Genomic DNA, 22,211 nt, shown 5'->3' with positions numbered 1-22,211 from the left:
GTATCCAAGATGAGTGTCTACTTGCACGGAACAGGGCCTTGAAGATTTTGTTGGAAAAATGGTATGAGCAAAAAGATGATTATTGGAGACAAATGTCAAGATCGAAGTATGCTACACAGTTAGATCGAAATACCAAATACTTTCATGCGGTGACTAAGGCGAAAAGGAGGAGTAAGGTCATGGATTCAGTTTGTATTGATGGAGAATATATAAGGGAGTCGTGCATAGTAAAAAGAGAGATAAGACGATATTTTGAAAATTTATATAGGGAGGATCAGAATTTATCAATTGGGTTTGATATGTCCTTGGTGAAAAGGATTAGCAGGGAAGACTCAATTCTTTTGGAAAGGAAGCCAACAAGAGAATAAATCAGGGCGCGGTTTGGGAGTGCGAGCCGTCTAGAGCACCTGGACCAGATGGATTCAATTTCAAAAGTATTAGAAACTTATGGGACATCATAGGGGAAGACTTTAGTCAAGTGGTTGAGAATTTTTTGAGAAGGGAATTTTACTGAAGAAGGCCAATTTGACATGGGTTACTCTTGCACATAAGGAAGGAGGCTCGAACGATCTGAAAGACTATAGGCCGATTAGTATGGTTGGCTGTGTTTATAAAGTGGTAGCTAAGATACTATCGAAAAGACTCCAATCATTTATGCCAGAATTAGTAGGGGAGGAGCAATCTGCTTTTGTGAGTGGGAGGAAGATCATTGACGAAGCTCTCATAGCGTGTGAGGTAGTGCATTGGGTGAGGAAAAAGAAGATACCAACTTGGTTAATCAAGCTAGACTTTCAAAAAGCGTATGACAGAATTTGGTGGAGTTTTGTTGACAGAGTGTTGAAGAGCATGGGCTTCGGCGAGGTGTGGAGATCATGGATAAGGACTTGTTTATCGACAGCATCTATGTCGGTGCTAGTGAATGGGACAACAACCAAACCCTTTAAGTTACAGAGGGGGTTGAGGCAAGGGGACCCATTGTCTCCTTTTCTTTTTGTTATGGTGAGCCAGGTTCTAAATAGTACGTTGGGAAGATTATGTGAGAAGGGTCGGATTAGATCTCTTGACATTGGTCATAATAGGGTTAGTATTATGCATCTTCAGTTTGCAGATGATACTATCCTGTTTTGCCCGTGTGATCACAAGCCCCTAATGAGCTATAAAAGACTGTTAGGAGGGTTCGAGCTAATAACGGGATTAAAGATAAACTACAACAAATCTGTCTTGATCGGAGTAAATTGTAACAATGAGGAGGTGGAGCTAGCTTGCAAGACGTTGGATTGTAGAAAAGGTTCGTTACCTATGAATTACTTGGGCATTCCGTTAGGCGCCAATCCAAGAAGAATAGAAACATGGAAGCCAGTGATTAGAAAGGTGGAAGATAGGCTTAAGGGATGGAAAAGTAGGCACTTGTCTAAAGCCGGAAAATTGGTTCTAATTAAGGCAGTCTTGAATAATCTGCCTATGTATTATTTGAACTTGTTTAAGATGCCTAAAGCAATGGCGGCAAAGATAACGTCTCTTCAGTCAAGTTTTTTCTGGGAAAAAATAATGGAAAGAAGGGGATGGCAACAGTGAACTGGAGCCTAATTCAAAAGCCAAAGAGCCAAGGAGGGCTGGGTGTGGGAGATCTAGTATTAAAGAATGCAGCACTCTTATTCAAGTGGTGGTGGCATTTTGACAAAGAGGAGTGCCCACTTTGAAAGAGAGTGGTGTGTTCATGTAATAAATTAGATTCTTAAAATGGGCTGGAAAAACAACAAATAAAAAATACAGGGAGTCTTTGGAATACTATTGGAAACTTGAGATCTAGTGAAGCTGAGCTTTTTAACATTTACTATGAAGGTATGCAGCGACAATTGGGAGATGGAACTAGAACGCTATTTTGGGACGATGTTTGGATGAAAGACGGGAGGCTTAGAGACAGATTTTCAAATCTCTACAGGGTAGCTGTTGATAAGGCGCGTGCACCATCAGTGATTGTGGCTTTTGGGATGGGTATGTATGGAGTGGGGTTGCAATGGAGGAGAGCTTTGTGGTCGTGGGAAGAGCAAGAGCTGAGTGAGCTACAAACAGGCCTAGCGAAGGTGGGGATTCGACAAAGCGAAGTGGATAAGCTGATATGGAAACATGACAAGGAAGGTACTTTCTCTGTAAAATCTTTTTTGAATGTGGTATATAAGAATAAAAATCTAGGACAAGATCCGAATATGTTCAATTTTTATAACAATTTGTGGAGGAGTTTGGCTCCCCCGTGTGGAGATTTTTGTTTGGTTTGTAATCTTAGAAAGAGTGAACACCAAAGACAGATTAGTTAGGTGTAGAATCTTACCAACATCAGAAATTATCTGTGTTATTTGTGGCAAGGCACCAGAATCTGTTCATCATCTGTTTTTCACATGCGAATATGCATGGAAGCTGTGGGGTTCGGCTCTTAGGTTTTGGAATATACTTTGGGTTTGGGCAGGAGATCCTAGACAATGTTTTGAGTCGTGGATATATGGAGCAAATAGGAAGAGTGAAAAAGAGGATTGGATGACAACCTTTTTTGCTGTAATTTGGTCTCTGTGAAAACATAGAAATGATGTTGTCTTCAAGAAGGAAAAGGTGAATATCTCTCTATTGGAACAAGATGTATCGTGTTTTGGTGCTAGCTTGGGCAAGAGACAGAAGGTTTCGAAGAACAGGTGCTAAGAATTGAGATATCTAACAACTTATTGGTGTCTTGTTTCTCTTGCTGCATGTGTGGCTAGAGTTTATTCCTTATTTTCTTGTGTAATGTCTGGTTTGAGTTTTGTCTTTCCTAGTTTAGGGAGGGTTGACTAGCCTTGGTTAGACTTGGTTTTTATTTATTTGTGCGTAGCTTTTTTTTTTTCTAAAGGTTGTGTTAGCATGAAAACTATCAAAAAAAAAACTCTAGGGTTTTAGTTTTTCAATACACCAAAATTACTATGCAATTCTTGTCTTATCAAAAAAATAATATTCAGTCTAAAATAAGGATTTAATAGAGTTTGGTTGAAGAAGATTAAAGAAGCGTACATTAGAATTATGAACTTTATAAAAAAAATTACTATTCAGCCTAAAATAAAAATTTGATAGATTTTGGTTGAAAAATATCAAAGAATCACACATTAGAATCACAAACAATAAATTAAGATGGTAATCACGAATTTAGATATGCTTTTATATTTTTAACTCTCTTTTTTAATAATTTAATATAGATGATCTTAGAATTAAAGGGTTAAAAAATTTTCAACATAATAAACTAACCACTAGACTAAATCAAATTGGTTAAATTAAGTTGTTGGTCACTAACGCAAACAAAACATGTTATATCATGAATTATTCTTAAATTATTTTTACTACTTATACAATAGAAAAATACGCCTAACACCTTTGAATTAAACAGGAGAAAAAATATCATTTCAAAATTACAAGGTGATCTGGATAATACTTTGTTGGCATATATTAGTACACGTTTTCATAATCTATTCTATTATATAAAAATCGAATTTTTTCACTTAATAATGGAGCTAACGTGACATGCTTCTAAAAGTGTTTTCTGATATATTTACTTTAACTCATTAAATCAAATCAATTACAAATAAAATAAATATATCAATAAATTAATTTAATTTATCCAAATCTCACACATTTTATTAGATCTATTTTGTGATAGTTTTTTGTGGTTTTTATAAGTGTGGCCTAATTAAATATACGAAATTGTTCATATTAAGTCATTCAATTAAGTAGGGGTTATGTAATCATATAACATGTATGTTTATATTTAGCATTTTTGTATTATAATTGGTCTCAACTCTTCTACTGATAGAAGATTTTACTTTAAGTATTTCAATAGTTTTGGTAGGCAAACTAAGTTTAAGTTTGTTTTAGATGGAGGGATTTTATGAGTAAAGACCCAATTCGGTCCTTGTCCATTTTCACGAAGGACAAAGCGATCTCTGTCAAAAAAAAAAGGGACATTTCGACCCTCAACCTTTTTATTTTGGGACAATACGGTCCCTCTGTTAAAAAATTCATTAAATAATAATAAAAATTAGTTTTGTGGGGAGTTTTATTTGTATTTTGTGGGGGTTTTAAAACCCCCACAAAAATCTTTTCAACAATATAACTAATTACTACCACTACTACCATTATCTTTTTCATCCTCATTATTATCATTCTTACTTCTATTATTTTTATTGTGTAACCATATTTTATCATCATCATTATCTCCTCTACCGTCATCATCACCAATACTAATATTATCAACATTAAAGTTCTCTTCTTTCATTTCTTATTCCATGTTATTTTTTTTCCTTTAAAAGGTATTATACTATAATTACTTTTATTTTGTGGCATCTTTTCTATCAATAGTTTTTCTTCACTTAACCATCATTGATGAAGGAATTTTTTAAAAACAAAGTTATTAATAGTTTGTGAAGGTTTAAAACCCCCACAAAATACAAATAAAACCCTCGACAAAATTAATTTTTATTATTATTTAATAAATTTTTTAACAGAGGGACCGTATTGTCCCATAATAAAAAGGTTGAGGGTCGAAGTGTTCCTTTTTTTGGGACAGGGATCGCTTTGTTCTTTGTGAAAATGGACGAAAACCGGATTGGGTGTTTACTCGGATTTTATTGCAACCTACAAATTGCAACTTGGGGATGTTTGCACATATCAATAAATTAATAATTGTATTCAATGAGTTTGTACTAAAAATTTAAAATACCACTGAATATAACTGAGGATTCTACATGCAACATTAAACCTGATTTCTCTCAAACAATGTTGTTGCTAAAAACTAAACTTATAATTTGGGATGAGACTCCAATGGTTAGTAGGTATTGCTACGAAGTACTTGATAAATGCTTGAGTGATATTATGAGATTTTCTCTAACATATAATAAAAATTTGTCCTTTGAAAAAAAATGGTTGTACTAGGTGGAGTCTTTAGACAAATTCTTCCTGTCATTCCATAAGGGTTGAGACAAGATACTATTCATTCAACTGTAAATTCGTCTTACTTTTGAAAGTTTTGTCTGGTGCTCAAACTAACAAAAAGCATAAACTCTCTATAGGGACAACTACTTTAGATTAAGATGAGGCAAAGCAATTTGATGGGTGGTTATTGAAAATTGGTAATGATATAATAGGTGACAATATAGATGGTGAATCTGAGATTTTCATTTTTTAATAGTTCCAGTAAGATCCCACAATGGGATAAAGTTCGAACCAACATATATAAGAGCATACAAGACAAGCAAAGAAAAACAACAACCCACAAAATGACCAAATAACATAATTAATCAATACTCAATCAAGCATCAATATGACTCCGAATCGATATGTAAGACTCTTAGTTCAGGTCTCTCATGTATTATCCGTATCTCATTCTGTTGCACACATGACTTGACCCTTCATCCATGTTCTACACTAACGCTCTATCTCTCATTCTATTGCATTTAGATTCAAATTCTTTCCATTGAAGATTTTTTCATTTCTCACCTTCTAAATATACTAGATAGTTGTTAAGATCGTCATAACCTTAACCTTCTTTTCTCCTCTAACACTAGGAGCCTCCAGTCATGAGTTGAAACAGAATCTGACATCTCCTGGCCATGACTACGCAATTTGCCGTCTTTTAATGCACCTCAACCACAACTCTCAGGCCAAGTTACATGGAATATGTCTTTCAGAAGATATTGTTATTCCTTTTTTGAACTAGACGTTTCATGAATTGGTTCATTTTTCTTATCCAAATATTTTGAAAAACATGAATTCAAAGGATTTTTTTAAAACTAGAACTTATACAGGATGTCTTTGGTATGAGTTGAGAGATGGATCGAGAACTTGTGGGTTGAGGCTGATGCCGGATCACTTGACTGAGGCAATGGGTGGAGGTACCTGCAAAGACACTCCGACGCTCAAGTCAGAATAGATTAATTGTTTACTCACAATTATGCCAGGTAGAATTTTTTATTCTCAAATAATCGTTCTGGAAAGTGCTTAGATATTTAGTAATGATTGTGTTTGAATTAAGACACACAAATTATGTATGAAAAAAATATTAATATAAAAAATTAAGTATTTTGGTGTTAAAAAAAATATTTTTTATGTTATTGTAAAAAAATTTTAATATTATTTTTTTATAAAAAAAGTGATTGACATACATATATTTGAGTAATTTTTATTAAATTTAAATCAATTTAATTAGATTTAATTGATAAAAATATTTAAATATATAACGAGATTAGTAATTTTAAACTAAATCGAATTTGAATATATTATATTTAAAATAAGTAAATAAAGACGCATTTATTTATAGATACAAGATATTGAGACAAATATATAGAGACAAATCATATCCAAAAATACTAAATTAATATATTTTATATTTATTCTGATAGAAAAAATAGAAAAATATTAACAAAAAAATATAATTTATTAATTTTTTATAATTATATTTTTTATTATTATATTTTCGTTTCAAATTTTTTAAATTTAAAAATAAAAATAAATTAAATTTTTATAATTTATTTTAATTTATTATTAAATAAAATATAAATACATAAAATATTATATCTCTATTTTTTATGTCAAACTCTTGTTATTGGTATCTTATCTTGTTTTATGTTGTTCCAGAAACAAACGCAAGATAAACTAGTTAACTGCTGAGATTTGAATTAGATGTGGGGCCAGACAGATTAGATTAAGAATCTAATTCCTGATGCCGAGGATTCGAAACCCTCTTGTGGAACATTGGATAGATCTGGAGCTCCAACTCAAGCGCAGATCATTCACTTCCTCTCACCATCGCCGGCGCCGTCTTCCTTTAGGTAAACCTCTGTTTTACTTCTTATAGAATCTCCATGTATGTTTTCTTTTGTAAATTAAATGGCAATACAGCTGAGATTTGAATTTTAGTAATTATATTGTTTTTGATTTCTTATTCCTCCTATATTGTGTAGTTTCCTCGTACGTATGAGGAGGGGTCCCATTCCTGATGATGATGATGCTGTTCCGAAGAAGGGGAAGGTTGTCACAACCACCGGGGGGTGGCCGGAACTGCTCCGCTGTACCACGACAAAACCACCGCCTATCCTTCTGGACGAGCTCATAGCGGAAATCCTGCTGAGGATACCGGCGAGGTCTCTCGTTCCATTAAGGAACAGCGTCTGCAGATCATGGAGAACCCTAATTTCCAGTTCCCAATTTGCCAAGGACCACCTTCGGCGTTCAATGGCGGTGGATCCAGGCTTGACCCACCCACTCATGGCCTATTATAGCCAAACCTACTCATACCCCATAATCGGAGTGTTCTCCGTACGATCTGTGATGGAGAACCCTCCACATGAACCCACCAAAGTAGTTCCCTATGAGGGACGACGCTTCCGCCTCATCATTGGCTCTTGCAATGGATTGCTGTGCTTGCACGATGAAGAGCGCCAGGATGGATTCATAATAAGCCATCGTGCCATGCTGTGGAACCCCTGCACTGGATTCACCTCTCAGCCGCTTGAAATTGGAGGTCTCCTCTCCACTTGCGGATTCGGTTATGATCATGTGAATGACAAGTATAAGCTTTTCGCGATTCTGGATAAGAAATCACGCATGTTTACATTCGGCCCAAAATCTACCTGGAGAACAATCCAGGATTTCCCCCGTTGCAATTACAGGGGTTATCTGGTGGATCGTGTAGGGCTTTTTGTAAGTGGCACTGGCACTCTGAATTGGCTTTTTCACCGCTATCTTAGTTTTGTGTGGGTTCTTTCCCTTGACTTGGTCAAAGAGACTTTTAATCAGTTTTCCCTTCCCAACAGGGATTCAGATGATGATCACAGGGTGACTCCCCAATTGGGTATCTTGAGGGATTGTCTTGCTGTTTGTTATGAGACTAAGAAAACTCATTGGACTGTCTGGTTGATGAAGGAGTATGGAGTTCCTCAGTCTTGGACTAAATTGGCCATAATCCCCCACCACCCGCTACTCGGTCGTCGTCCTTTAAGCCTACAGCCTATATACATGTTGAAAGATGTTCTTCTTGCTATTGCTCCGAGTGGCAAGTTTGTTTTATGTAATTTAAATGATGGCAGCATAGATATTCCTAATATTGACAGCTCCAGTGATGGCATGCCCAAACTTTGTCCTTTAACTCAGCACTCATCTGGAAGGATCTTTGAACTCTATCATGAAAGCTTAGTTTCACCGTTCCACTTTGGTCTTCCAAGTTGCTCATCTGAAATGCGGTTAATTAAGCCAAGCCTATAATCACTTAAAGATGGTTTGCATTTTGGGTACCTTTTTGGTGAAGGATTTCCTACACTATCTCTTGAATCCATAACTTTATTATCATTATGTAGTGCCTTGTTTTTTTTGTGTTTTATAGACTCTGTCTAACTGTCTTTATGTTTAAATGTTTTTTAATTAGGTTCCTTATGAATGTATTCGTTTGCTTTAGTTAGATATGTGTTTATCATGAAATGCTGTATAATTTATGTTTTGTATCGGTTCGATTTGACAAAATTGCGAGTGCAACATCTGCAAAGGTTCAGGTGCAGCGTGCAAGTGCTACGTAACACCATATTTAACATGAGAATATGTCAACTATAGAGATTAGTTTATCAAATAAACCTTTTCGTTATCATTAATTAGAATATAAGATCGATTCAATCAATAATAATCTTATATGCCAATCATGGCCTTCCTAAGATGCTGAAAACAAAACCCTGTTCATATGACAATTTGATTAAGGGTGTGTTTGTCATTCACGTTGGGGAATAAAAACGAAAAAAAGCTCGTTTGAGCGTCTTGAACGTCCCACTGTTACGTTTGGCAATTTTTTGGAACCCCTAACCCAGAAGTGCTTTCATTCGTTCACGTGAATGTTAAATTTCTAGCTTCTACGTTCAGCGTTGAGAAGATTAATTACGTTGGAGGAGTTAGGTAAATTACCCTTCATTTCACAGTAGTTCTCTGTTACAGATTTTTTTTTCATCACACTCTTTCAGATTTGTTTCCATCACTGCCAAGGTAAAGATTTTAATTTTTCTTTTATTATTTTTAGTTCTTTCTTTCATATTTTAATTTTTATGTTAACCGTTATGAGGAATTTGAATAGCAAACTATGACGGAAAACTATAGCTTACTGTATGTTTGCAATGCTGTATGGAAATTCCATTCCTCAATGTGGTTTCTTATATCAGTTTAAACTTATAATTTTTTTAGTTGAACCAAATTTTGATTATTTGACTTCTCAATGTAACTTTTTATTGATTGTATTTGATATTTGAGCTGTGTTGGTTTCTTTTTTTTTCTACCAGTCCTTCATTGACAAGTTCCGCTATAATGCCAAGAGAGCATCCCTTGTTCAATCCAGAATCAAGGTACTTGATAGCATCTGTTTTTTAATTACCAATCAAATGCTCAAAAGCTTCATCACACACACACGCGCGTGCACACACGGAGAGAGAGAAAGATCTTGTATGGTTGGTTATTTGAAGCTTCTAAATAAATCACTAAAATTGAAATTTATATCTTCTCTGAACAATATTTCAGGCTTTGGAACGAATGGGCCATGTGGATGAAATTATTAACGATCCTGAGTATGAACTGCTATTTTTTTTTTTCCTTTTTTTCCTCATTAAATAATTCTCTTTCAAGCTGTCATTAATTATGTTTTATCTGGTTCAATATAGTTACAAATTTGAGTTCCCCACCCCAGATGATAGACCAGGCCCACCCATCATAAGCTTCAGGTAGAAGAGCATTAACCCTTCTTTAACTCACATTGTTGACAAAAGACATCTATACATAAATGAATCTGTGACACATGATTGGCCTATCTCTAACCTTATTTTATTATCTTTTCTGCAAAATTTTACTGCAGTGATGCATCATTTGGTTATCCTGGGGGACCCATTCTATTTAAGAATTGAATTTCGGCATTGACCTTGACAGCCGTATTGCAAGTAAGAAGCTTCTCCATCCCTGTGCATGACTTTTCTCCCCTTTCTTTTGAATCCTTGGTAAAAATCATTGTAATTCACTATATTATCAGCCTATATTAACATAGTTTACTATTCATATTTTGTAATGAGTGTAAATGGGCTTGAGTTATGTGATGAGTATAATTGAGTTAGCCTAATAAGTAGAAGTCTACTTTGTAGAAGTAGAATTAGATATTAGTAGAAATAGTATAAATAGTATTGTGTGACACACCACAGCAGCCAAGAAGTTCAGGGGCAGAAAGGAAAAACTACCCCTTTCAAATACACATATTACATATAGGAGGAGAGGCAAGAAAACTAAATGAATGAGTGATGGAGATCACTGTGCTTTTAGGAGTTAGTTAGAAGGGAGAGAAATATAAATAGACGTAATTAGCAATTGTGGGGAGATGAAAAAGAGTGGAGTGGAATTGGGGATAGAATTGGCCTCTTGAAGGCCAAATTATCATTTCTGTATTCCTTTTTTTATCACACAGTTATTTAATACAATCCTCACTGAGGAATTATAACATTGATATTCCCTTATCTGTGATCATACTCTGTTCTTCTACTCTCTGTTTCTATCTTCTATATTCTCCATATTATCTATTTGGTTCTGCTATTCTACTGTGATATAAATTGTAATGGAATATGTTGAATTTATTGAAGGCTCTCGTCTCTCTGGATTCTCTTTTCTCTATTCTAATTTTTTATCAATAATTCTATTCTTCTTAGTTATATTCATACTTATCACACTCATATTCCTATACACATCCATATTACATAGAAACCATTAGTCATCATTTCGTCTCCTAGCTTATGTACAAAAAATCCAAATGTTCTATTGTAATCACTAATAGAGTAAGCTATTGAAGTCTAGAGTAGTAGTTAGTTAGTAGAATAGAGCCAGCTAGGATAGGACAGCTGTTAGTTACAGTTTCCATAACTAAAGTATGAACTATGAAATGACTGTTCAGATTTTTCTTATCTTATCTCCTCATTGTATATCAGCACTAATCTGTGCTTAGCTCATTAAGGACGTACAATACACAATTCAAACCACTATTGCTTCTCTTTGAACTCTCTCTTTTCTTTCACCGATCTTGAAGTCCTACCTATTACATATTGATGATTGTAGTGACTTTTATGATGCCAATGCATGGTAGATATGCCAGCCTGGTTGCATCTTTTCTTCAAACTTGTCTTGAATACATGTGCCCTACGGCTGTGTGTGAGATAATGTTGTTGAAACTAGTAAAGGACTGCCACATTGTTTGTCTCATGTTATAAAATATAAATTGTATCCTTTGTTTTTACAGTGGTTGGACCAAATGGTATTGGCAAATCGACTATACTCGAATTAATTGCTGGGGAACTAAATCCTAGTTCTGTGACAGTTTTCCGATCCGCTAAGGTAACTACTAAATCTGCCAACACTTTCATCATTGCAAGTCAATTGTCTCTCACCTTCATGTCATGCTATCTTTTGCTTTACTATGTGACCCTTCTAATTGATGTTTTGTGTTAGTGCACTATATATTTATTCATCCATGATAATTTTGAATGTCAGCTGCTGAAAAGTATGCTTCTTTATTTTACCAATTAGATACAAATTTAAACTAGCTTACGCATGATTTGCAAAGCTAATGTTGGAAAGATAAATAGACTTTGACATGCAAGGACTAACTATTATAAGAATGGCGATGTCTCTCCTTTATGCTCTCTTTTCATCATCATTGTTTTGTCTTGTTTTGAAATTTGGGTCATTAGTTATGCTTTCTGCCTGTCTGTCTGCAGGTTCGTATAGCAGTGTTCAGTCAGCATCATGTTGATGGACTGGACTTATCTTCAAATCCTCTTCTGTATATGATGCGCTGCTATCCTGTAAAAACTATTGTAATGTTTTTCTTCAAGAGTTTAACTACTATTTAGTTGTCATCTGTTGACTGAGCCATAGTTGCATCGCACTTATTTTCTGGTAAGAATGAAAATCGTTAAATGCAATTGTTATTGAAATGTTGGGAAGAATGCAAGGATGTACATGATAATAGCTGCAGTTGCATATATTTGAAAAGTGATCATTTTCAGAAAACTCTTTTTGGATAAATACGTACATTCGATATTGGTGCTAATGACTTTTATCTATCACTACTAAGAATAATCCAACTAAGAAAAACATCCTGCCAGCACAGTTTCTTAAAAGAGTACCATTATCTATCATAATGGTCTAGGCCCTTATATATGCAAATCTGAATAGAAAATCAAAATGCTCTTGAAATTGAAGTTATTGGAAACTACACAAAAATCACAAGAAAAAGGACAGTAATTCCAACCATTTCTGTTATCATTTTGAATCACTTAAATTTGGCTTCATCTTAGGTCTCCAAGTCACTTATTCATGCTGCATTTGGCTACTCTTAAAGCTAAAGAAGGGTGGTCCATTTTCGCAATTCACATTCAATCTGATTACTCTTGGTCTTTTCCTCCGTGGCTAGTTTAGTCTTGCAAAAAAGCTGCTTTTTAGTCTTACTCTTTTTGCTCTAGCTCTAGTCATGGACCATTTACACCTTATAATTATTTAGTATCGAATTCTCATCGGGAAGAACCTCCAGTTTGAAAACGAAGAATATGAAAGGTAATTTGCAAAATAAAATGACAGATGCTACGTAATTTACAAAATAGAATTGTATGTTGACAATTTTGGCTAAAGTAAACAGATGCTTTTACAAAAGGTTAACGTCCAAAAAGAAAAAACGTCTAAATACCAAAATTTCATGTCATAGGATAAGCAATACTTCTTTCATTGAAATATGATAACACAACAATAATTAAAAACCACTATGAATACCAGTATATTTATAACTATATCTATATACAACTACATAGACCCTATGACAACCAAAATTCCAAGATAACTTGTTGAATTAACCAATAGCAGTAGACAATATGCTCCAAAAATCATTTTAGGGAAAGTTTTAAGTATCTCCACACTAAAACCTTGTGGCTACATCAAGAAGTGAATCATTGTTGCGTTTGACAGATTCCAACACATTCTTTGAAGTTTCAGTGACAACTTCACTGTTAATATAGTGATATCGGCACACTGGCATGTAGACATCAGAACCAGCAATCAGTTCAGTTTGTGTCTCTTGTGTCTTCCTGAGAGTGAAGAAAGCACGCTTGCAGCATAATTCAGTATCAGCAAGCGGTATTATGTGAAGCACAGAACCAAAGCTTTTCCTAAAGAACATAGATAGCAGAAAAAAAGTTTGAAAAGCATCTAGATTGGTAACATTTCCAGCGCAGTAAAACAAATGTATTGAACACAACAACGATTAGCATATCTGCATAAAGTACCTCAAGTAATCACCATCCAGGCCAGCAACAATCACAATTTTACCATCTTCATCAGCAGCCTTGCAGCAGAACTCATCTATACCAATCACATCCAACTGCATCCAAAATACTACTAACATTCAGCCAACATTACATCTAGCTAAGGGTATCGCTTTACTCCTCTATAAGAGAACTAAATTACTATATCAACTATGCAACTATAGCACCACAAATTCAAATAAGCAATAGTCAACCGTAACATAATGAAATATCGAGACTACCTTTCGATAAGCATCATGACCATATTTTTCATTCATGTGTCACAACCGAGTCAATGGCATATCTTGTATCCTTGCTTGATTTTAACATAGCCAAGTTTCTTCACAACATAAAGAGGAATTAGCCCCCAGCAGAAGATTCTACAAATCACTATCAGATCACAGTTTTTCAGTTTAAAGAGTACTACTCTTTATTTTATTATTCGTTCCAAGAGAAAGAAATTACGTGGTGAAGCATGTATAGTCAGCAGTAACTGAAAAGGAAGGGATTCCCCACCAAAACACCAAAGTTTCATTGTGATAGCCATTGATACCACTTCAGAGGCGGGGGTAACAGAATTCCCACTTCATAAACACATTGTATGAAAGAAACAAATGGTGCTGACCAGTTTTTGGAAAGCCTTGTGGGAATTCTTTCACATCGAAAAGCCCATCCCCAAATTCGTATGCTAAATCACAAGGCTGCTCAGTTGGCATAACTTCCTTAAAGTCTCTCAGTGCAAAATACAAAGGAGCGGCAAACGGTGCCAAAATTGATCCACCTGGGTGGTTGTGAAATAGTAAGCACAATCAAGTGTAACCTTGTAACCATGATGCACCCACAACCCATGGCCATAAGGGCCACCCCCAAAGAACAAAATAATAAAAAGAGGTCGATCAACTCAAATGCATTCCTCAAATATCCTTCATTAAACCACAATGTCATCAACATATTTAAAGGAAGACTAACATTTGAAACTTCATATGTAATGTAACTAATTACTGATGAAATGAATGACATTGATATGTTACAAGCGCATTTGAAGATTTATACGTTTGTTGTTCCAAATTTCACTTACATGATATATATTAGTTAAAGCCGTGAATTATTCAACTAATTATTTGCATATTGCAAGACTGAAACTCTAATAAATGCACGAGTTAAAGGGATACCGTACAAAATTAAGTAGGGTCATAGAAACGATGACCTAACACATTGTTGGTCTCTAACACAAACTAAACATGTTATATCATGAATCACGAATCTGTGACACATACCCACTGTATCTGTGACACATTCATGCATAAACTCCTAATTTTCACTTATTTCTATATATCACTATCATTGGACATACTCTGCACAAAAGCATTGGCCTCAATTGTCTGGAGCTCCCAGGGCAGCAACATTCTCTGCAGTAGTACCCTCATCCATTGGACACCAAGCAAGTACTTGGAATCCGTGAAAAAGTGTCACACAAGGAATCCTCCCCGCTTCAGGGAATTGCCTCGAAAAATCAGGATATTCCGATACATTCATAGCAAGAAACTGAACTTGACCAATCAGATTCCTTGTTTCAGTCATGAGGGAGTAATCCCTGGCCTCAAGAGGATACCTTTTGAGTAACAAAAGGAAGCGAGAATGGTTCATCATTTGGTTTGCAACATCAGGACTGCATCCCAATTCTCCAAGTTGATTCTGCTCCTCCTCTTCAAGGACATTCTCCTCTTCTGTCCTTGGTCTTTTGTTATTGTTATCTGGAGATTCCACTTGGAATCCCTTGTCCTCCTTCTCCTTTTCTTCTTCTGAGGAGTCATCAGGAGACTTCCTTTTGGTGCCGCTCAGAGCCTTATTTCCCAGACCTAGGACATCGTCATCGCTGTGAGCCATCCTAGAACAAAACCAGAACTCTTCAAAATCAACAAACATCCAACCCAAAATTTACACATAAAAGATATTTTCGTTCTAAATCTAGATCCAACTTTATAAATATGAACCAAAAACATTAGAAAATTAAAAATTCATCTAATAATCTTTCTTTCCTTAAAAACAAGGCACACATAATACTGAACTTTAACTAGTGTGAAACCCTAGCCTATAACGTGAAACCGAATTTTCCAAAACTAGAACTACACAATAGAAAAAAAACGAATTAGAATTCAGGATTCGGCTGTTGCAATTGTAAATAATGTGATAATGATTTGAAGGAGAACGTAAATCACAAAAAAAATCCAAATCCAGAGCACTAAAAACGTAATGATTGATCGAATTGCAAACATCATTTACTCAAGATATATCACAGAAGAGAAGAAACTAAATAGCAACGATAAATTGAATTTTCTTTTTCTCCGCTGATGGATTTGCGTGATTATACTTGTTTGTTGTATTTTTCTGTGATTGTGTATGTGTTGTGTTTGTTTCTCTTTATGTGCTTTAGTTAGTCTGTTTGTTACGGGTTTCGGTTGCTACTGCTGCTGATTGGGATTTTCTTAAATGATTTAACTTACTGAGAACTAATCGAAGTCTTTAAAGTGAGTTTTAAAGAATTCTAAAGGTAATTTTTTTTAAAGTTGAAAAGCGATTATTTGCAACTTAATTCTTTACTCTCATGCCATTCTCTATCCCTACTGAGAATCTGCGAGGATGAAGTTCTCACCCTCCTACAGATTTCTTTTGTTCAGTGACAGGTTTAGGAATTCTCGGCGCGAGGCCGCGACCAAACTATGAAGCTTAACATATACATGTATTCCTACTTTCTGTATTTAGTTTAGTCATAGATTTTATTTTTCCCTCGCCGTTAGTTGTTTTGAATTTTAGAGGGGTAGGACTTGTATTTGACAATCTTTGAATATGTCTATATATATAAACCTTATAGCTATGTGAATATTTATACTTCTGTGGTTAAGTGAATTAAAATAAAGTTTTATTTCGATTTCTTGTTTAAAATTTCGGTTCGTATTTGCGAAAGCTCAATATTAAATAAAGATAATATAAAATATAAAGATTTAGAGGTAAGTGACGCTTTAACTTTTAGTACGATCATGAGGTGCTAAAAGTTAGTTTAAATTAAAATATCTTTTAAATTATTTATCACTATGTGAAAAATATATTAGTTATTTTAGTAACAAATTGTAATAAGCAAAAATAAAATATCTTTCAAATCTTTAGTTATATATTTTTGAATATATTAATTTTTAATTTTAGTTATATATTTTTAATTTTTAATTTTTAATTTTTAATTTTTGAAAAAATGTTAAAACAATTAAAACAACATAACTTCTAGATATCAAAACTCAAAATATTTTCACAATTATTTTAACTCACTATAACTCATTAAGTTCTAGTATAAAAATTTAGATTTTTTAATTAAAAATCCTATTACATCTAAAAAGAATTAAATTTTATTTTTATAAAACTCATCAAAATATATTTAAATTAATTAGTTTAAATAACTCTTATCTAACATAACAGGTGTTACTTGGTTGATCTGTTATCTCTTGGAATATATGTACTAATTCGGTATTGGAAAAAAAATACTAGAAAATCAATTTTTTTTAATTAAGTCCAACTAAGTCAAATCTCATACACACATTTTTTCTTTACGTTTTTCTTCCTTCTCTTTATCCTCTTTTATTATCATCATATCTTCTTTTTCTTTCTTCTCTCCCTTTTTCTACATCTTTTTCTCTTTTTTTTCTTCTTTATTATTTTTTCTTTTTTTCTCTCTCTCTAAAAAAAAAAACAAGAACAAGAGAAGAACAAACAAAAGAAAATACATGAAAAAAAGAAAAAAAAAATAAGAGTAACAAAAAAGAAGAATAAGAAGTAAAACAAACTTTAACATTCTATTTTATGCGTTACGGTTAACAAAATTTTGGTATAAAAATTAAAAAATTTATGTATTGTGCTTAAAAAATTTCGATACTATTTTTCTGTTTCGTATTTTTTCTAAATACTTCCTGCTCCTCTTCCACTTTTTTCTTGGTGTTATAATTCTTTTTGTTTCACACTCATTTTTTTTTATTTCATCTTCTACAAAGAATAAAACAAATAAGAAAAAACAAAAAAAACGAAATAATTATGCAGTTTTATATTTTATTTTTTAGTTTATCCTTTTTGACAATAAAAGCACTTATGTACGAAGAAGAATAAGAAACATAAAAAAAACTACTGTATCAAGTTTAGAGCTTTAAAAACTTTCGATGTTAAAGTTAAGAAATTCTTGTTTCACGATAAAGAAATTCTTTTGCTATTTTTTACGGAAAGAAGAAGCATATAATTTAGACACATTTATGTTAAATTTAGACCAACTTAGTTAAATTTAATTGACATAAACGCTTAGATGTGTATCGAGGCTGAAGCGATAAATAGTTGTACCGTGGTTTATAAGTTGTAACTACAGTGTTTCTGTTTATTGCATGCTGATGTGAATAAAGGTGAATATGTAAGTACACTCCTAACAAAATCATTACATTTTGAATTTCAAATAAACAACTAATGTAACTACTTGTATTCATTTTTCAACCAGAATAATCAATGTCTATAAAGTACAAACTACCTTGAATCTGAATAAGGATATAAATACATTGCTATGATCGAAACACACTGGCAGTCACTTCTCAATAAAGTTACCTTACCTCTGACACCATGCAATTCTCTTAACAAGCTATACACTCTGTTCCATCTCTAACTAAAACAGCAAATATTGGATGCAAGCTGTATAACAAATAATTCATTCAATGATCTCACAATGATCTATAATCCTTCACCATTAAAATTTCGCTGCATAATTTCCGTGGCACTTGCTCTATCTTTGTTCCCTCTTGCCATGCTTGACCTATACAAACCCCTGGACCTATATGACGGATATATATAACAAGTTGATCGTTGAAAGGGTAAGGATGTTTAACTGCAAATACCAGAGACAACTGAAATTAAATAAATTCGGCACGTGCCAGCACCTTAAGCGATGCATAGCCACCGTGTTTGTTATATGTTGTATAATCACATAACAGAATAAGAAACCTATGAAGTGGTAAAAGGGTCACCAAGAAAACAATGATACAGTAGTAGACCATGCTGAAATCTATCATAGAGATGTTTAGAGTAAAAATATGGCAAGTTTAGAATTCAGTTAATGGTATGAAGATGCAATATGAACGTACAGTCATAAACACATTGTATGAAAGAAACAAATGGTGCTTACCAGGTTTTGGAAAGCATTGTGGGAATTCTTTCACATCAAAAAGTCCATCCCCAAATTCATATGCTAAATCACAAGGCTGCTCAGTTGACATAACTTCCTTAATGTCTCTCGGTGCAAAATACAAAGGAGCGAAAGAGTCAGCAAATGGGGCCAAAATTGATCCACCTGGGTGGTTGTGAAATTCAGAAAAAGATGTTAATAGCAAGGACAATCAAGTATAACCTTGTAACCATGATGCACCCACAACCCATAAGGGCACCCCCAAAGAACAAAATAATAAAAAAGGTCGATCAACTCAAATACATTCCTCAAAGATCAGCATATTTAAAGGAAGACTAACATTTGAAACCTTCAATCTCCAACTATAGTTCTATAGCCTTTAAAAGTAGCAGAGGAATCAACCAGAGCCTTCAAATAAATTTTACAAGAGCAAAGAGCAAAAAGGAATTGTGAGTTTACCTTTCTGTAGGAATTTATCCAGGAAAGTGGCATCGGTCCTATGACACAAATGTTCAAAATTGATAACCTTAGCTTTTAAAGATTAAGAGGGGCTAAATATGGAAGGAGAATTACACACACAAACACTCTCTCTCTCTTTCACACACACACAATTTTTTTTTCTTTTCTTTTCAACCAAAAAAGATACATTCAAGTACAATAGTAGAAGAACTTTGCAAGCCGAAGCTATTAAAAAGCAGAGAAAGAAACAGTTCCTAATTCAACTAGGAAAAAGAAAAAAGTCCATAGGCCTTTTCATGGGGACTGTATATTATAATTCATTTCCATTTTGCTCCTCTCCAAGAACAGCATGGAGTAATGGGAACAGAATGCATTCGTTGCTCCTCTTCAAGCGAACCTGCTATCTGCCAAGCGATTGATACAAGTCTGCAAAAATCTCCCAAAGATGTATACTCTCGTACTTAGTAAAGATCAATTTGGAATACAATTTTAAGTTACTGAATATAAGTATTTCCATAAAGGAGAGAGTCTTTTTCCTGAAAATGAAGGTGACATTATTGAACCAAAAATCTAGTTGCAATGTATTGCCTCACACCAGCACACTGACATTACATAATCACAACTGATATTCATGGAATAGACTATAAAGCTGTGAAGCACAACTGTGATACAATAGAGTGATAAAGGTTCAGTACAGAAATTTCTATTATAATGCATAGCCTACATGAGTAACACCAAACAACATCAATCTCACATATGCATAAACTCCTAATTTTCACTTATTTCCATATATCACTATCATTGACATACTCTGCACAAAAGCATTGGATCTGCCTCAATTGTCTGGAGCTGCCAGCGCAGCAACTTCCTCTGCAGTAGTAGTCTCATTAATTTCGCACCCACCAATTAAGCACTTCGAATCCGCAAAAAAGTGTCACACAAGGAATCCTCCCAGCGTCAGGGAATTGCCTCGTAAAATTGGGATATTCCGATACATCCATAGCAAGAAACTGAACTTGACCGATCAGCTTCCTTGTTTCTGTCATGAGGGAGTAATCCCTGGCCTCAAAAGGAGTCCTTTTGAGTAACAAAAAGAAGCGAGCATGGTTCATCATTTGGTTTGCAACATCAGGATTGCAACCTAATTCTCCAACTTGATTCTGCTCCTCCTCTTCAGAGACATTCTCCTCTTCTGTCCTTGCTCTTTTGTTATCTCTAGATTCTTCCTTCTCAGGGGATTCTACTTGGAATCCCTTGTCCTCCTTCTCCTTTCCTTCTTCTGAGGAGTCACCGGGAGACTTTCTTTTGGTGCCGCTCAGAGCCTTATTTCCCAGACCTAAGACATCGTCACCCGCCATCCTAGAACAAAACGAGAATTAAATCAGCAAAGTTAACAATAATCTTCACTTGACAAGCATAAGTTAACCCTCTTCAAAATCAGCAAACATTCAACCCAAAATTCACACATAAAAGATATTTTCGTTCTAAATCTAGATCCAACTTTATGACTATGAACCAAAAACATTAGAAAATTCAAAATTCATCTAATAATCTTTCTTTCCTTAAAAACAAGGCACACATAATGCTGAACTGTAACTAGTGTGAAACCCTAGCATATAACATGAAACCGAATTTTCTAAAACTAGAACAACACAATAGAAAAAAACGAATTAGAATTTAGGATTGAGCTGTTACAATTGTAAATAATGTGATAATGATTTGAAGGAGAACCTAAATCGCGAAGAAAATCCAAATTCAGAGCACTAACAATAGAAAAAAATGAATTAGCATTTAGGATTGAGCTGTTGCAATTGTAAATAATGTGATAATGATTTGAAGGAGAACCTAAATCGCGAAGAAAATCCAAATTCAGAGCACTAAAAACGAAGAGAAGAAGAGAAACTTACGAAGAAACAGAGATGGAGAAGAATTTCGCGCGAGTCTCTGCGATTTCAAATTTGAGTGTAATCCTTTAAGAATGTTTAAATTTAAGTGTGGAAGAAACGAAATAAAAGCCCAATATATTACATAAAGGCCCAATATATTCTATATGGGACAATGTTTTTCACTTTTTATGTTAAATCGTATAATATAAAGTTATATTTGTGTACTATTATTTTTCAATATTTATAATTTTTACTAATAAAGAATGGATGCAACACAAATATTAAACAAAATAAACTCAGGTAGTCCAAAAAAAAAAACATAATAAACTCAGGTTTATCGTGAACCCTATCATTCTTTTGTTTAATTAAGTAGTATTATTATATTTGACACAAAAAAAAGTAGTATTATTACAGGAGTTAACAAATTTTTCAGTCTATGTGCTAATTAAGTTTAAACTTTATACCACTTTTTTTTATATACCTTACTTTATCCCACTAGCTAGTTAGTAATTATATGTACTTTGTAGGCTGTTAAACTAGAAAATATATATATATATATATATATATATATATATATATATATATATATATATATATATATATATAGAAAAAACGTATAATGCTTTCCTCGGTCCGAAATAAAATTAATTCATGCACTAAATAATTATTATATTTAGACATTTTAATAACACATTATAACAGCAAAAATAAAATATCTTTCAAATTTTTCGTTATATATTTTTTAATATATTAATTTTTTATTTTTCAATAAAAAGGTAAAACAATTAAAAATAACATAACTCATAGATATCTAAACTAAAAATTTTTTTACAATTATTTTAACTCATTATAACTCATTAAGTTCTAGTATGAAAATTTTTAAATTTTTTAATTAAAAATCCTATTACATCTACAAAAGAATTAAATTTTATTCTTATAAAACTTATCAAAATATATTTAAATTAATTAGTTTAAATAACTCTTATCTAACATAACAGGTGTTACTTGGTCGATTTATTATCTCTTGGAGAGTTAGAATATATATATTTATTTGGTATTAAAAAAGAAATATTAGATAATTAAGTTTTTTTTAACTAAGTTAAACCAAATCAAATTTAGTTACGAACATTTTTTTTTGTGTTCTTCTTCTTTTTCTTCGTATTCCTTCATTATCATTATCATAGTATCTTTTTCTTCCTTCTCTTCTTTCTTCTTCATCTTTTTCTCTTCTTCCTTTTTCTTTTCATTATTTTTTCTTTTTTTAGAAAACAAAAAGAGAACAAAGAAAAGAAAATA

At 33.4% G+C, this 22,211-nt stretch overlaps 2 protein-coding genes, 2 long non-coding RNA genes and 1 pseudogene across 10 annotated transcripts; 2 read left to right on the top strand and 3 right to left on the bottom strand.

Moving 5' to 3' along the window:
* Window positions 1–6,587: 6,587 nt before the first annotated feature.
* LOC112709687 (F-box/kelch-repeat protein At3g23880) lies at window positions 6,588–8,529 on the top strand. Its single transcript, XM_025761587.3, has 2 exons — window positions 6,588–6,842; window positions 6,975–8,529. The coding sequence occupies exon 2, from the start codon at window positions 6,988–6,990 to the stop codon at window positions 8,272–8,274; it is 1,287 nt and encodes a 428-aa protein (XP_025617372.1). The 5' UTR covers window positions 6,588–6,842; window positions 6,975–6,987; the 3' UTR covers window positions 8,275–8,529.
* A 674-nt stretch (window positions 8,530–9,203) lies between these two features.
* Window positions 9,204–12,084, top strand: LOC140175418 (ABC transporter F family member 3-like; annotated as a pseudogene).
* Window positions 12,085–12,772: 688 nt separating this feature from the next.
* LOC112709688 (thymidine kinase a) lies at window positions 12,773–15,871 on the bottom strand. Of its 7 annotated transcripts, XM_072203775.1 has the most exons (6): window positions 15,651–15,789; window positions 14,722–15,255; window positions 13,833–14,148; window positions 13,610–13,707; window positions 13,350–13,444; window positions 12,773–13,232 (listed from the first exon to the last, which is right to left on the bottom strand). In XM_072203775.1, the coding sequence occupies exons 4-6, from the start codon at window positions 13,643–13,645 to the stop codon at window positions 12,983–12,985; spliced, it is 381 nt and encodes a 126-aa protein (XP_072059876.1). In that variant the 5' UTR covers window positions 13,646–13,707; window positions 13,833–14,148; window positions 14,722–15,255; window positions 15,651–15,789; the 3' UTR covers window positions 12,773–12,982. The 7 variants fall into 7 exon arrangements, with proteins under 7 accessions (XP_072059876.1, XP_025617375.1, XP_072059877.1 ...); XM_025761590.3 differs by having other exon boundaries at window positions 14,722–15,823; XM_072203776.1 differs by lacking the exon at window positions 13,833–14,148.
* A 1,980-nt stretch (window positions 15,872–17,851) lies between these two features.
* Window positions 17,852–19,163, bottom strand: LOC140175417 (uncharacterized). The gene is made up of 2 exons (XR_011866163.1): window positions 18,571–19,163; window positions 17,852–18,273 (listed from the first exon to the last, which is right to left on the bottom strand). It is a non-coding gene; the product is annotated as an uncharacterized lncRNA (long non-coding RNA).
* Window positions 19,164–19,523: 360 nt separating this feature from the next.
* Window positions 19,524–21,067, bottom strand: LOC112709686 (uncharacterized). Its single transcript, XR_011866162.1, has 2 exons — window positions 20,937–21,067; window positions 19,524–20,388 (listed from the first exon to the last, which is right to left on the bottom strand). It is a non-coding gene; the product is annotated as an uncharacterized lncRNA (long non-coding RNA).
* Between the last annotated feature and the right edge of the window lie 1,144 nt (window positions 21,068–22,211).

This window comes from Arachis hypogaea, chromosome 9 (genome assembly GCF_003086295.3).
Source record: "Arachis hypogaea cultivar Tifrunner chromosome 9, arahy.Tifrunner.gnm2.J5K5, whole genome shotgun sequence".
Taxonomy (NCBI): domain Eukaryota; kingdom Viridiplantae; phylum Streptophyta; class Magnoliopsida; order Fabales; family Fabaceae; genus Arachis; species Arachis hypogaea.
This window is presented reverse-complemented; position numbering and strand designations above follow the sequence as displayed.

Excerpts from the sequence above, each read along its gene's own strand:
- LOC112709687 (XM_025761587.3), top strand. The coding sequence starts at position 6,988 with ATGAGGAGGGGTCCCATTCCTGATGATGATGATGCTGTTCCGAAGAAG.
- LOC112709688 (XM_072203774.1), bottom strand. The coding sequence starts at position 15,254 with ATGGCTCACAGCGATGACGATGTCCTAGGTCTGGGAAATAAGGCTCTG.